We start from the raw sequence: 16,858 nt of genomic DNA, 5'->3' as shown, positions 1-16,858 counted from the left end.
GTAGCGGCACGACATTCCCTGTGGCTCAAACTGTGGTCGGCCGACCTTTCATCCAAGAAATCACTCACCACCTTCCCCTTCAAGGGCAAACTCCTTTTCGGCCCAGAATTGGACAAAATTATAAGTCAGGCCATCGGGGGAAAGAGCACCCTTCTCCCACAACCAAAGAGCCGTACCTCCTTTCGTCGAGGGCGCTTCTTTCGCTCAAGACCATCCAAGGCATCATCCTCTAGGGATTATCAATCCCAGAACTCCACTAAACCCAGATTCCAAGGCCGCCCCAAGTACTCCTGGCAAAACAAAAAGCCTCAAAACAAGACCTCAGACAAGTCCTCCACAGCATGACTACCTTCCTCGGGAAGATCACACCCCAGTTGGAGGCAGACTTCTTCTATTCCGAAAAGAATGGCTGCACCTCACCTCAAATCCATGGGTACAAGATATTGACACATCAGGTTACCGTCCCGAATTCGCGTCCAGACCACCAGATCGCTTCATGTCATGGCTCCCTCCGGACCCACACAAACAAAGGCCCTCCTCTCCATTGTCCAGGACCTACTGGACGAAAGAGTTATTGTTCCAGTTCCTTCGGGCGACAAGTTTCAAGGTTTCTACTCCAACCTCTTCATCGTCCCCAAAAAGGACGGATCCTTCTGGCCAGTCCTGGACCTGAAGCACCTGAATGCATTTGTTCGCTTCTCTCCCTTCAAGATGGAGTCACTGAGGGCAGTCATTGAGGCCATGAACCCAAACGAGTTCCTGGTGGCCCTGGACATCAAAGATGCTTACCTCCATGTTCCCATTTTCCCTCCCCATTGGAAGTTTTTACATTTTGCTCTCCAAAACCACCACTTCCAGTTCACTGCACTTCCATTTGGCCTCACCTCAGCCCCCCGGATATTCACCAAGATCATGTCAGCAGCCGCAGCCTCGCTGAGATCCCGGGGGGTCTCTCTAATTCCTTACCTGGACGACTTACTGCTCAAAGCTCCCTCTCTCCCAGCAGCCACATCCCAGCTATCCCTGGTCATGGACACCCTGACCACTCTGGGATGGAAAATCAATACTGCAAAATCCCGGCTGATGCCAGCCCAACGCATGCCCTTCCTAGGCATGGTCTTCGGCACAGCACATCAACAGGTCTACCTCCTGCCGGAGAAGATCGTCAGAATCCAGGCTCTCCATCCCATGCAGGTGCTGGGGTCACCAGGCCCAACTTCCAATCAACATCTTGGAAATCGGAGTGGTACGCCTCGCACTATGCCATTGGCAGAACCAACTCACAGGACGTGACATCAAGGTCCAATCGGACAACGCCACCACAGTCGCATACCTAAATCACCAGGGAGGCACAAGGAGTCGACAGGCGCTCAAAGAAGTCAGTCGCATCCTAATGTGGGCAGATCGCTGAGAGGTCCGTCTCTCAGCGATCTATATCCCTGGCGTCGAGAACTGGCAGGCCCGACTACCTCCGGGAGAATGGGCTCTGAACCCCAAGATCTTCCAAGACATCGTAGACCGTCAGGGCCTCCCAGAGGTGGACCTTATGGCCTCCTGTCAAAACCGCAAAGTGACCCAATTCATGTCCATATATCGAGACCCTCTAGCGTTAGCAGCAGACGCCCTGATGACCAAGTGGAACTTCGACCTGGCATACGCCTTTCCACCTCTCCCTCTTCTTCCAAGAGTCATCAGAAAGATCAGAACAGAAAGATTCACAGTCATCCTAATAGCTCCTCATTGGCCCAGAAGAGCCTGGTTCACCGAACTGGTGGCCCTCAGCAGATCAGATGGCGTCTGCCCCAGAATCCTGACCTTCTCTCTCAGGGGCCAATCCTCCACCCCGACCCAGCCTTCCTGAATTTGACCGCATGGTGATTGAGTCGATAGTCCTCAGTCAAAAAGGCTTCTCCCTGGACGTTATACGTAACATGATGGCACCATTGTGTATGAAAAAACTACAGGGACGGGTGTAATCAGACGGGGAGCTCCTTCCAGGACATGTCCGTTCCTCGACTACTGTCATTCCTACAAGCAGGCTTGGATAAGGGATCGCTAAAATCCCAGATATCCGCTCTGTCAGTTCTCTTCCAACAACGATTAGCCATCCTACCCAACGTAGCCACATTCATCCAAGGGAATATCACGCATTTGCCCACCCTTCAGGGAACAACTGCCCCGTGGGACCTCAACCTGGTCCTATCAGCACTGCAAGCCCCCCCATTCGAGCCACTAGCCACCATTCCCCTAGCCTGGCTAACCTGGAAAACAGTCTTCCTCCTGCCTATCGCTTCAGCTCAGAGAGTGTCGGAACTCAGCGCTCTTTCTAGTCAACATCCATTCCTGATATTCCACACGGATCAAGCGGTACTACGGACCCTCCCACCATTCGTTCCCAAGGTGTTTTTGGCCCTTCACATTAATCAGGACATCACCATTCCTTCATTCTGTCCTAACCCAGCATCCCCCAAGGAAGTGGCACTACACTCACTGGACCCGGTGAGGGTCCTTAAATTCTACCTGCACTGTACCCAGGACATAAGAGATACGCCTTCTCTATTCATCGTTCATTCTGGACAACAGGACGCCAAGCATCTAAGACCACCATATCTCGCTGGATCCAGGAGACGATATGCAGAACCTACATTGCCCTTGGAAGATCTCCTCCTCTTCGCATCACTGCTCACTCCACCAGGGGCATATGCACCTCCTGGGCCTTCAGGAACAGAGCATCAGCCGAACAGGTCTGCAGGGCCACTACCAGGTCCTCCATCCATTCATTCACAAAATTCTACAAATTTGAGGTCTTTGCGGCATCTGACGCGCATTTTGGTAGAAAGGTACTACAAGCAGCAGTTGATTAGACCTCCATTCTTATGCTCCCTCTGCTTCTCCCACCCTGGAGTTTCTGGGACAGCTTTGGTATGTCCCCATGGTCCCTGTGTCCCACAGACTACTGTTAGAGAAAAGGAGATTTTGTGATACTCACCGTTAAATCCTTTTCTCTCAGGACATCTGTGGGACAACATTCTTAACACCTCTCATCCTACGTGTATATAGTTATGGTTGATGGTTACCTTATGGTTCTTGTTGACAAAACTGGTGAAGACAGGAAGTACAAGGGGGTATAGCAGCAGGGAGGAGGGGTTTAGTCCTCTTCCTATTCTAGTGTCCTGCCTCCTGCTGGTACCTACTATACCCATGGTCCCTGTGTCCCACAGACGTCCAGAGAGAAAAGGATTTAATGGTGAGTATCACAAAATCTCCTTTTATGCTCCTAGAGGCATTTGAAACAGTAAATGCTATCTTAACTTGCATTAATTTAAGCTGAGGCCATGGGTTTATAATGGGGGAGCACAACTCTGAAAGGGATTCTGTACATAATATAAAGCTCTCTCTCTCACACAATAGTGCCTGGGTCTTAGAGATAATAATATGTGTTTACTTTAAAAAAAAGTAGACCGACGTTTCGGCTAGCAATCTAGCCTTTTTCAAAATAACAACAACACACAAAAGAAACCAGATAAATCCTAACTAGCGAGAAAGTGCAGGGGATGATGTCATTGAGGCATCACTGCAGTGAGGCAACAAACAAAAAGAAAAAGCAAACAAACGTGCAAAATAATAGTTAGGAGTACTTCATGCAAGTGGAAACACAATAGCAAAAAATATAGATAAAATATCAGCTTATGGACACAATATATGTAGCAATATTTTACTGCGCACTGTTCAAGCTAGAAACACATCAGGGAAAAGAATAAAATCGCCTCTATAATTGTGTTTTTATGCTGAAATTGTATCCCTATATTTGTTACAGCAGTAACATGCACCAGACAGCAGTAGAACTTGGCTACTATGTTTCCACTTTCATGAATTACTCCTAACTATTATTTTGCACGTTTGTCTGCTTTCCTTTTTGTTTTTATTTCTGTACATTACGTTTATCCTTAGTTGTCTCACTGCAGTGACGCCTTTTTTTTATATATATATATATATATATATATATATAATATATATATATATATATATATATATAATATATATATATATATATATATATATATATATATATATATATATATATATATATAATATATATATAATTAAACACACTTTATTTTCTCTACTAAGACCTGTGAGTGCAGTTTCATTTGAGCTGTGTGTGTATGTACACATACAGTGGTTCTTGAAAGTTTGTGAACCCTTAAAGTTTTCTATTTTTTTGTATGACCTAAAACAGTGCTGTCCAACTGGCGGCCTGCGACCCCCCTCTGTGTGGCCCCCCCACCTTTCTGGCTGCTTTGATGGCTTACCTTTTGTGTAAGATTTAAATGGTATCAGTACTGAGTTTAACTGCCCCCCTGCATGGTTCCCACCTCAGATTCAGGCTGTAATCCCTCTATATTGTTTAAAAATGTAATCCCCTGTACTGTTTACACCTTCTAATCTTTGCATTGTTTACCCTCTGCAGTGTTCACACCTCAGGCTCAGGCTGTAATCACCAATATTGTTCTCCTGTTCACACCTCAGACATTGTATGTACTGCCTGGTCTATGCTGCCTGTGTGTAGGCAGAATATGGCACATAGGCAGCATAGGGCAGGAAGGGTATGGCACACACAGGCAGGGTAGGGCAGGCAGAGTATGGCACACACAGGTACCATAGGGCAGGGAGGGTATGGCACACACAGGTAGGGCAGGCAGAGTATGGCACACACAGGCACCATAGGGCAGGCAGAGCATTGCACACACAGGCAGCATAGGGCAGGCAGAGCATCGCACATACAGGCAGGGTAGAGCTGAGTATGGCACACACATGCAGTATAGGGCAGGCAGAGTATGGCACACACAGGCAGCATAGGGCAGGCAAAGTTTTTTGAAGTTTTTGAGCCACAAGACCTGCTGGCTGAGATTTTATATATATATATATATATATATATATATATATTTATATATTTATATATATTCAGTCCAAGGTTGATTGAAACGCCTTGATATTTAGGGCAACTTAATGAAATTATTTTACATATTTTGCTAAATGCTGATGTGTGCTGAGTTCATTTGGAAGGGTTGAACTTGATGGACTTTTGTCTTTTTTTCAACCCAACTTAACTATGCGACATGAATTTTCAATATAATCTTCTATTCAGAGGCATTAGAGACATGTCATTTGTACTCGTATGTTTTTGCTTATACTGGTTAATGGTCATCATGTAATAAAAATAATTTAAATACCTTTATTTCACCTTAATTTATTTCACCTTGTGTTTAATTTTAAGATGTTACAGGCCAAATAAGTTTCACTTGGGATAAGAAGGCTCTCACCTCGTCTTCTATATACAAACCAGAAAAACCTCACGAAAAAGCTGCAAGTCAAATATTAACAAACAAAAAGCTTGTCCTAGAATCCACCATTTCTCCTGAGGTTGTAACTCCTACACACATGTTAGCACAAAACTATTAAAAAAACTATTGAATTCTAAGTTAAAATGAGCTTATATAGTTACACTAAGAGGAGTATTACTTTGTCTGTTGGGGGTGAAAAATGGGGTGTGGGGAAAGGAAATGGATAAACAAAACAGGGAGAGCAAAGTAGAGAATGGAAAAAGAAATTTGCATTATATAAACTTTCAATGGCACCCCTTGCATCCATTGTTCTTTCTAGTGATGATGTGAATGCATTAGTCTACAGCAAAACAAAAAGTGGCCAGAAATTAAGTAATTAACTTAACTTGGAGAACTCTTTTTGTGACAGTTTTATTAGACCCATGTCTAATGCTATCTCATAAGTCACCCAAAATCTGGTCTTTTGATGGATCTGCATAAAATGAACCATGGGCTGAACTAGTGTTGTGATAAGCTTATTCAGGACACAATGTAAATACTGTAGTCCAACACACCTTAAAGGAACAGTAACACCAAAAAATGAAAGTGTATAAAAGTAATAACAATATAATGTACTGTTGCCCTGCATTGCTACAACTGGTGTGTTTGCCTCTGAAAGACTACTATTGTTTATATAAGTAAGCTGCTGTGTAGCCATGGGGGCAGCCATTCAAAGGAGAAAAGGCACAGGTTACTTAGCAGATAACAGATAAACCCCCATTATATGGGGCTTATCTACTAATTATCTGCTATGTAACCTGTGCCTTTTCTCCTTTTTTCCAGCTTGAATGGCTGCCCCCATGGCTACACAGCAGCTTATTTATATAGTAGCTTTTCTGTAGCAAAAACACCATTTTATTGCAGAGCAACAGCACATTATATTTTAATTACTTTTAAACACTTTAATTTTTTTAATGTTACTGTTCCTTTAAAGAAAGAGGGAATAAAGATCAGAAACTCACCTTGTGAACCTTTTCCGGATTTGCTTTAGTTTGCTTAGACATGAAACTTAAAGATAAAAAAGGTTGTAACATGCTTGCATTATTAATGATAATAACACTAAATTTGTATTGAATTAAGGTTCTGAAAGTCGGAAAAGGAAGGCATCCTGGACAGATGATGAACTGCCCCACTCCTCATCAACATTCTTTTACTCTGATGATAGCACAAATGTGTCTGGACATGCTCAGTGCTATTCTGCTGGAGATTCCACTTTACAGTCGTCTTCTTTTACAGAGGTCTCTCATAGTTCATTCCCACTTGGTAATTTACGTGAAAGCAAAGTGTATGATCAGAATACATACAGTCAATCAGAGCTTCCTCATACTGAAGCAGCTTCAGTTACACCTAGTGTGTCAGACTCAGTGAATCTATCACTTTCCTATGATCACTCAGTTCCAGCTGATACTGACCAAACTTCTTCTACCAGCAACTTAAATGAGCAGCCTTCTGAAACAGATGCTACAAGCAGTACAAGTGGGAAAACTTCAAAGACACTTAGCCCTGACTTACTTAAACTCCTTAAAGGAAAGGATTTAAGTACAGTGATCAAAATCCTTAAGACCTTAGCTCCATTTTACCCTGCTCTTCAAGGTAAGCATCAAGCCTAATGTCTTTTACAAAATTTTACAAAAGATTTTACAAAAGCATGAGGTATGCACCTAATGTGCCATATTATTGGCTTTACTTAAAGGACATGTCAACCCTAAAAATATTTTTATAGCCTAATAAAAGAAAATGTAATTCTAAGCAACTTTGCAATATACATTCATTACAAATTTATAATGTTTTTTAAGTTATTTGTATATATAATTGCTATTAAAAGCAGTGTCTGTCTGTCCTTTCTATTCTCTGTCCTGGTGGCTCTGACTGTTGAAACAATGTAACGAACACCAGCAGTCTGACAGCCCTGCCTTGCTGGAGGAGATTGATCTATGTAACGATTGTTTAAAAAGTAATAACCAGGAGTTCCACAAATGCTACTTTCAATAGCATTTACATTTACAAATAACTTTTAAAGCACTAATGATTTTTAATAAATCCATGTTGGAAATTTGCTTAGAATTGTTTTCTTAGGCAAAAAAATATTTTTGGGGTTGACATGTCCTTTAATAAGAGAATCCTTTTGTCTTGGTTAGGCAGCATTAGGCATATGCCTACACAGGGCTGGATTGAAAGATGCTGTGACCCTACCCCCACCCCCTCCTTCCTTTCAGTAACAGCACCTTGTTATCTCCCTTCCTGCACAAGTTGGTTTGTGCACAATGGTATGGCAGCTACACAAATGTGCCACCCTTTCCAAAACAAAAAAGAAACCCATAATGTCAGCACTTTAAAAGTACATGGCATAGACGTTTGGATTATATTAGGAGCAATTCAGGTAAATCCATATCTCAAACCCATGTAATGAAAATTACATTCTACCAAGGAACTTCTTTGTTTTGTAGTGAGTGAAAGTCTTTTTTATGGTATGTATTTGTTTTACATATAGTAAGTCTGTTAGCTGCTGCTTTAAAATTAATTTTTACAACTGTCACTGAGCAACTGTTAAAATTCAGTTTTAAAACTGCCACTGAACAGCTAATATTTATTGTTGTTTTTCTTTGTTTCTCAGAAGTGAATATTGAAATGTTTGCTCAGGTTCTACTTCATGCGGGGGCATTAGAAGAACAGCCAGTAGATGAAAGCTGAATACCACAACAGTTATGCATAAGCGCCTAGATCCTTCTTACGATCTCTGAAATTAAAGCGTGTTCTTGTTCACTAGTAGTCAAGCAAAGTTGTTTGTTTTTTTCTTTTTTCAATGTAAATAGCCTGATATATTGTTTTACCTGTAACAAAAATAAAAGTATGTAAACTTATATTTCTCGGTTGTTTTAGTGAAGTTTTCTCTCTCTGTTTTCTGCTCCGTTTTATTTACCAGTTTTTCTTCATTCAGCATTTAGCTGAATAGAAACTTTTTCTAGGTTTCATATTTGGCAAAATCTTGAATTCCAAAATGAAATTCTTTATATGCTTGTACCCTTAACCCTTTCACTGCCAGCCATTTTGGTCAAAACGGAACTTGTACTGCCAGACAGTTTTTGAACATTTTGTACTTTAGGGGCCTTTCCTTGGGGGACTTTTAATTAACCCAGGAAAACAATATATTGGTTCTTTTTTTCAGGACAACCTAAGCTTTCAAGATATGGTATTATGGAAAGTATGGTATATGGTTTTTGTAATTCTAAATCTGTAACAAGATATAGGCTTCTAAATGTAATATAAACACATATATCGGAAACAAGAATTATTTTATGCAGAAAAATACAACTGATTTGGAAAGTCCCATGTCTCCTGAACGTGGCAATACCAAATTTATATATATATTTGGTATTGCCTCATTTATGGAGATTTCTCACTTGTATAGGTCAAAAACTCCCAGCACTACACTACATTGCCAAAGCACTGCTTCAGAAAGCTGCATACTTTAGATTTTAAGGCCAAAAAGACCACTAACAGAAGGTTTATCCCAGAAAATTATACATTTTTGGAAAGAACAGATTCTGGGGAATTTAGAATAGGAAAAACTGCCTGTCTACTCCAAACTACCAAGTTACAACCCTTTCCTAAAGTTATTGGTTTTTATCAAAATTTGTGTAACTTTTTTTTTTCAGCATTTTATCTCCCACATAGCATTAGGCACCAACAGTTTGATGCCCAATATGTATAGGTTTACTTAAGTATGTTCCATGTAGGGGCCCTAATGTGAACATGCCCCCATATGATCTATCATTTCTGTCATTTCAGCTTCTACAAAATCAACACATTTACATCATTTTATGTGGGCTAATGCTACAAAAAAGTACATTAACCCCAGACAGCCATATATTTTTTTATTTCCCCAAATAAAAAAAGGGTACTCCACAGTACCAAGCTGCAAAGCTTTCCTAAGTTTGGCGATTTTTATGACATTTCCAAAAATCCCCTCAAAGCTTCCACTTTGCAGCATCTTATCTCCCACATAACATTGGGTGCCAAGATAAAACACAATGAATATGAACGCCAGGGGTCCACTGAACAGTTTGATGCCCAATATGTATAGGTTTACCTACGTATGTGGCATGTAGGGGCCCAATGTGAAAATACCCCCATATGTACTGTCATTTCTATCATTTCAGCTCCTGCAAAATCAACACATTTACATCTTTTTATGTGGGATAACACTACAAAAAAGTACGCTCACCCCAGAAAACCATATATATTTTTGGAAAGTCTCCCGAATCTAAAATGGGTACCCATGTCTTTCTGCTCCAAAATACCAAGCCGCAAAGCTTTCCTAAGTTTGATGATTTTTATGACATTTCCAAAAGTTAACCTCAAAACTTCCACTATGCAGCATCTTATTTTCTACAGGTCATTAGGTAGCTATATAAAACACCCTTAAATATGAACCCAGAGGCTCACTGAATAGTTTTATGCCACTGTACATAGGTTTATAAAAGTACATGGCACTTCGAGACCCCAAAATATACCTTGTGCACGCTAATTCCATGGCTTACCTTTACCTAATTTAGTAACACTTGGCAGTTTAATGTGGGGTAGAAGTTGTAGAAATGTAGGGTGATCCCTGAAAACCATACACATTCTGACAAATCCAACATGGGTAAAGAAGTCTTTCTGCACCATAGTATCTGCAAGTAATGTTAGTGCTGTTTATGACTTTTCGGAAAAACACCTAAAACTGTTGCAATTTGCCACATTTATCTTAAAACATTTCTAACATATAATGACATATCACCCTAAATATGAATGCCAGAGGTCTACTGAACAGTTTGATGTCCAAAATGCAAAGGTTTACCAAAGTATGTGGTGTATAGAGGCACCCAAAAGAAAATAGTACATATGAATTTTCTCAGCTGCCAACTCAGTTTCTGCAAAAAAAAACCCAATGACCATGTATTTTGTGCTGTAACACCCCCTAATTATACAGAAAAACCCACAAAACCATATATTTTTGGAAAGTACACATTCTGACATATGCAACATGGGTAAAGTCATTTCTACACCAAAGCACCAATCTGCAAAGCTTTCCTAAATTTAGTGGTTTCTATGACATTTCAGAAAATCGTCTAAAAATGTTGCTATTTTTTTGCATACAAAGGCAAATCACCCCAAATAGGAACACCTAAGGTCTACTGAACAGTTTGGTATATGTATGCATAATGTGCATCAAAGTCTGTGGTGTGTACTGACCCCAAAATTAAAATAGCGCATATGGATTTCTCTCCTGCCAACTCAGCTTTTGCATACAGAGCCCCCTCACAGCGTATTATGTGCCGTAACACCCCCTAACTATACAGAGACCCCCAGAAAACCATATAGTTTTGGAAAGTACAGATTCTGATGAATTCAAAATAGGTAAAGTTATTTTTCTACAACAAAGTACCACATGGCAAAGCTATGCTAAAAACAGATCAGGAACGCTAATACAGGGATAAAAATGCAATAAAACCACAAAAAATTTTAAAACAAGAAAATAAGTCACACAACAGTGTAATTTGTGGTGAGAATATCTGATCCAATTGTCACTGTCAAAATAAAGATTTTAGGGAAATAAACTAAAGACAAAGTGGTAAAAGGACTAAGTAAAAAAAAAAGTGTTTGTGTATACATGTGTGCACACATCTAAAAGTTGTGTGACCGTGTGTTAGTGTGTTTTTGAGTGTATATAAGTGTGCTAAAGTGTGCAAAATGAAAAAAAAAACACTGCTAAATTGTGTGCTGTATGTGTGTGTTAAGGTGGCCACACACATGGCGATTTGCGATCTTTCGTGCGACCATCCACAAACGGTTCAGGGCTGAAACGGCAGATAAGGAGGTAGAAACAACAGGATTTCTACCTCCTTCTGCCTATTCAGCGCTGAAAGCAGATTTTGGTCAGGCGCCTTCTATGGCGCCCGATCAAAATCTTTTAACCTGGCCCGATCGGTGAGTCTACCGATATCAGCAGCTTACTGCGATATCGGTCAACTTGCCATACACGCAACGACAAACATGATTTTCTAAGAAAATAAGACATGATAATTTATATTTGCCTCATAGGAACCATTTCTCCAACCATCCTTAGCCTCACAGAATTATGCAATACTTCCCTTACCATGTTTTATTTTAAAGTGATGGGTTCTTAGACTTGTCCCTCTGCTTTTATAGTGGGTGTTGCATAAGGCAAATGGACATAAATTCCTAGAATATTTTACCCCACAATGTGAGGCAGCAGTTGAATGACTTTGTGAGCCAAGGTGGTAGGGTACGGGTGTTAAAAAAAAAAAAATATACATTTCAATTATTTTCTCCACTTAAGGTAGTGTTCATGCACCTTTTTTTGCATAAGAGCAAATGTAAATGTAAAAAAAGAGATTTTTTTTCCTTTTAATATATAGTTACATAGTTACATAGGGTTGAAAAAAAAAACCAGAGTCCATCAAGTTCAACCCATCCAAGTAAACCCAGCACACACAACCTATACTTACCAATCTATACACTCACATACATGAACTATATATACAACCACTAATACTAACTGTAGATATTAGTATCACAATAGCCTTGGATATTCTGCTTGTTCAAAAGCTTCTCCACTAACCACAATGGTCCAATTAGAATATGTTCCATTTACCACCACTCTTTGTAATCTATCCTTCAGCCAGTTCTCTATCCAATTACAAATATTATGTTCTAGGCCAATATTCCTCAATTTGATCATTAAACTTCTGTGAGGTACAGTATCAAATGCTTTAGCAAAGTCCAAGTAGATGACCTCAACTGCCATCCCAGCATCGAGGTTCCTGCTCACCTCCTCATAAAAGGCCACTAAATTAGTCTGGCAAGATCTGTTATGCATAAAACCATGCTGGCACAAACTTACAGTATTGTGAACTGCAATGTATTCAAGTACCCTATCCCTTATTACCCCTTCCAAAATCTTTCCTACTACTGACGTCAGACTAACAGGCCTATAGTTTTAAGGCTGAGAACGGGATCCCTTTTTAAATAGCGGCAACACATTAGCAATTCGCCAGTCTCTCGGCACCAAGCCAGACCTCAACGAATCCTGAAAAATTAAGTGAAGAAGCTTGGCAATCACAGCGCTCAGCTCATATAACCCTTTAAGTGCCAGCAGAATTTGACATTTCGGTTCCCCTCAGTGCTAGACGTTTTGTAAACATTCTGTGCTCTCTCAATTTAGGGGCTTTTACTGGGGGAAGGGTTAAGTTTAGGTAGGCAAACTATATATTGTTTTTTTCAGGAGAACCTGAGCCTTCCAAATCTGCTTGAAATAAAAAAAAAAAAAGAAAAAATGCTATTTTTCATGATATAGGGATTTATACCAGAAACATATTTTATTTTATGGACAAAAATTCAACTGATTTGGAAAGCCTCATATCTCCCGAACATGCCAATACCTGATATGTATAGTTTTATTGAGATTTCTGACTTCTATAGATCAAAAACTCCCAGCAGTAAATTACTAAATTTTCAAAGCATTACAGCAGAATACGGCATACTTTACATTCCAAAGCCAAAAATCCTGGAACATTAGGTTTACCCCAGGGAACCATACATTTTTGAAAAGTACACATTCTGACGAATCCGAAATGGGTAACTATGTCTTCCAACTCCTAAGTACCAAACGGCAATGCTTTACTGAATTTAGCATTTTCTATAAAAAATTATGAACATTCTAAAAAATCGCCTCAAATCTTCCACTTTCAAGCATCATATCTCCCACATAATATTAGGTACCAAGAAAATACATCCTAAATATGAAAGCCAAGGGTCCACTGAACGGTTTGATGCCCATTGTGCATAGGATCACCGATGTATCTGGAATTTAGAAACCCCAAAAGGAAGTTAGTACATACAAATTGCCCCGGAGATCTCTTTAGCTACTGAAAATTCAACACATTTACTGCATTTTCTGTGGGGTAAAAACACAAAAAAATACATTGACCCCCCAAAACCATATATTTTTGGAAAGTACACATTCGGTCGAATTCAAAATTGGTACCAATGTCTTTCTACTCCAAACTACAGAGTCGCAATACTTTCCCAAAATTGCCAGTTTTGATGAAATACCTAAAAATCACATCAAATCTTCCACTTTCAAGCACCTTATCTCCCACATAATATTAGGTACCAAGAAAACACACCCTAAATATGAAAGCCAAGGGTCCGCTGAACAGTTTGATGCCCATTGTGCATACGATCACCAATGTATCTGGCATTTAGAGACCCCATAAGGAAGTTAGCGCATAGAAATTGCCCCAGAGGTCTCTTTAGCTACTGAAAATTCAACACGTTTACTGCATTTTCTGTGAGATAAAAACACAAAAAATACATTGACCCCCCAAAATCATATATTTTTGGAAAGTACACATTTGGATGGATTCAAAACCTATGTCTTTCTACTCCAAACTACAGAGTCGCAATGCTTTCCCAAAATTGTTGGTTTTGATGAAATACCTGAAAATCACATCAAATCTTCCACTTTCAAGCACCTTATCTCCCACATAACATTAGGTACCAAGAAAACACATCCTAAATATGAAAGCCAAGGGTCCACTGAACAGTTTGATGCCCATTGTGCATAGGATCACCAATGTATCTGACATTTAGAGACCCCAAAAGGAAGTTAGTGCATACAAAGTGTATACGCTGCAATATAAGCTACCGGCATGTGCATTATGTGCCATAAGACTCTCTAACAGTATAGACACCCTAGAAAACCATATATTTTCCGAAAGTACACATTCTGACAAAACAAAAATGGGCAAATACAACTTTCTACTGCAAACTACCAAACTACAAAGCTATGCTAAACAAAACGTTTTTTATGACATTTCTGAAAATCGTCACACAGCTTGCATTTTACCTCATTATGTACCCCCACATTTTGTAACGTATCAACATATAACTTTCTAAATATGAATGCCAGTGGCCTACTGAACAGTTTGATGCCCTATATGCATATATTGGCCAAACTGCGTGCCATACAGGGGCACCCAAATAACAATAGTGCATATGAATTTTCACATAAGACACTCCGGCTTATGCAATTTTTGCACCTGGTATGTGTATTTTGTGGCATAAGACCCCCTAACAGTACCGAGACCCTAGAAAACCATACATTTTCCAAAAGTACACATTCTGACAAAACAAAAATGGGCAAATACAACTTTCTACTGCAAACTACCAAACTACAAAGCTATGCTAAACAGAACGGTTTTTATGGCATTTCTGAAAATTGTCACAAAGCTTGCATTTTACCTCATTATGTACCCCCACATTTTGTAATGTATCAACATAAAACTTTCTAAATATGAACGCCACGGGTCTACTGAACAGTTTGATGCCCTAAATGCATATATTGGCCAAACTACGTGCCGTACAGGGGCACCCAAATAAAAATAGTGCATATGAATTTTCACATAAGACACTCTGGCTCATGCAATTTTTGCACCCGGTATGTGTATTATGTGCCATAAGACCCCCTAACAGTATGGACACCCTAGAAAACCATATATTTTCCAAAAGTACACATTCTGACAAAACAAAAATGGGTAAATAGAACTTTCTACTGCAAACTACCAAACTAGAAAGCTATGCTAAACAGAACGGTTTTTATGACATTTCTGAAAATCGTCACAAAGCTTGCATTTTACCTCATTATGTACCCTCACATTTTGTAACGTATCAACATAAAACTTTCTAAATATAAACGCCAGTGGCCTACTGAAAAGTTTGATGCCCTATATGCATATATTGGCCAAACTACGTCCCGTACAGGGGCACCCAAATAAAAATAGTGCATATGAATTTTCACATAAGACAGGGGTCTACTGAACAATTTGATGACCAATATGCATAGATTTACCAAACTATGTGGGGTACACATGGATGCCAAATTGAAATACAGCAGACAAAATATCCATGTGCAAAGACAAGTAATAAAGAACAATGTGAAATGCAATAAAATTGATAATAAAAAAAAATCACTAAAATAATTTTTTTTTTTGCCTAATAATATCTGCGGTCAGAATAACAGTTTGAGTATTTTGGCTAGGGCAAATAAGTTTTACAGACAAAGTCAAGCGAACAACAGCTAGGCATAACTGAAAATGCAATAAATTGGCTAAAAATGCAATAAAATACCTAAAAATGCACCAAAATCACAGAAAATGTAGTAGAAACACCGAAATAATACACAAAAGGTATTGCGCAGTGCAGTTAGCGAATACGCTATCCGCAATGGCAATAAAACATTTTTTTCAGGCAAGAATAAAAACGATGCGATAAAAAAAAAATAAAAGTGTGTGTAAGTGTTCTGAATGTGTGAAACCCACCAACCGCCCAACCCCCCCCAAAATGTATGTGTTTATGTGTAAGTGTGAGTATTAGTGTATTATGTGTGTGTATGTGTCTTTTTTTTACACTTACCTGGGACAAGCAGGCACAGAAATCCTCTGAAGGTGGGAGGAAGGACCCAGGAGCCGCTGCAGCTTCTTCCTGCGACACCGATGGTGAGTATTCAGAAGAGGGAGGGAGGGGGGAAGGAAGGGAGAGCAGGAAATGTCAGGCACACACAGAAAGCGTGTCCTGACATTTCCTATGGGGCCCCTGGGCGATCGCGCCCCAGGGGCCACTCGTTCCCCCCCTCTGACTGTTGTCTAGAGGCTGGGGAACGAGCGGGGAGCGAAGAAGCAGCTTGAATAGCCGCTTCTCTGCTCCCAAATCCGGAAGTGCAGCAGGACGTAGAATCTACGTCCTGTGGCACTTAGGTACTTTGGTACCCAGGACGTAGATTCTATGTCCTGTGGCACTAAAAAGGTTAATACCCTGGGATGAATCCCATCCGGTCCTGGACATTTGTTTACCTTTACATGTTCAAGTCTCTTTTGAATATCCTCCTGAGTGACCCATGCGTCAGTAGCTAAATTACTAGAACTGGGTGTATTAAAAGGGAAGCCTTCATTATCTGGCTCCTCAGATGTATAGACAGATGAAAAATAAGAGTTCAAAATTTCTGCTTTTTCCCCGTTCTCATCAACCAACTTACCCCCCCCATGATAATAAGGTTCCCACCCCTTCTTGCTTCATTTTTTTACTATTCACATAATTAAAAAATAATTTTGGATTCTTTTTACTCCTAGCTGCAATATCCCTTTCCATCTCTATTTTAGCTTGCCTGATAGCCTTTTTGCATGCTTTATTTGCTTCCTTGTACCTGATGAAAGTTTCTGCTGTCCCAGCTAACTTGAATGCTTTAAAAGCATGTTTTTTCTTACCAACCTCAACGCGATGCCTCTCCTTGATTACAAGGGGAATATACTGTTGTGTATACCTGCAAAGCAAGGATGTTCCTTTTTCCTTCTGTGTCTAACCCTATGAAAAGCCTTTCCCAGTTGACACATTGCAGAGATGCCCTTATACTG

At 40.0% G+C, this 16,858-nt stretch overlaps 1 protein-coding gene across 6 annotated transcripts in view; it reads left to right on the top strand.

The window, feature by feature from the left end:
* The window catches only part of LOC733507 (uncharacterized), a 57,124-nt gene extending 48,877 nt beyond the window's left edge, over positions 1–8,247 (top strand). For 5 of the 6 annotated variants that reach the window (XM_012964821.3, XM_012964818.3, XM_012964823.3 and 2 more), the window contains 2 exons: positions 6,465–6,977; positions 7,999–8,247. In XM_012964821.3, the coding sequence (XP_012820275.1) occupies positions 6,465–6,977; positions 7,999–8,075 (590 nt within the window). In that variant the 3' untranslated portion in view covers positions 8,076–8,247. 6 annotated transcript variants of the gene reach the window in all.
* The last annotated feature ends 8,611 nt before the right edge of the window (positions 8,248–16,858 follow it).

Source organism: Xenopus tropicalis, chromosome 6 (genome assembly GCF_000004195.4).
Source record: "Xenopus tropicalis strain Nigerian chromosome 6, UCB_Xtro_10.0, whole genome shotgun sequence".
NCBI lineage: Eukaryota > Metazoa > Chordata > Amphibia > Anura > Pipidae > Xenopus > Xenopus tropicalis.
Note: the sequence above shows the minus strand (reverse complement) of the source record. Positions and strands in the feature narration are given on the sequence as shown.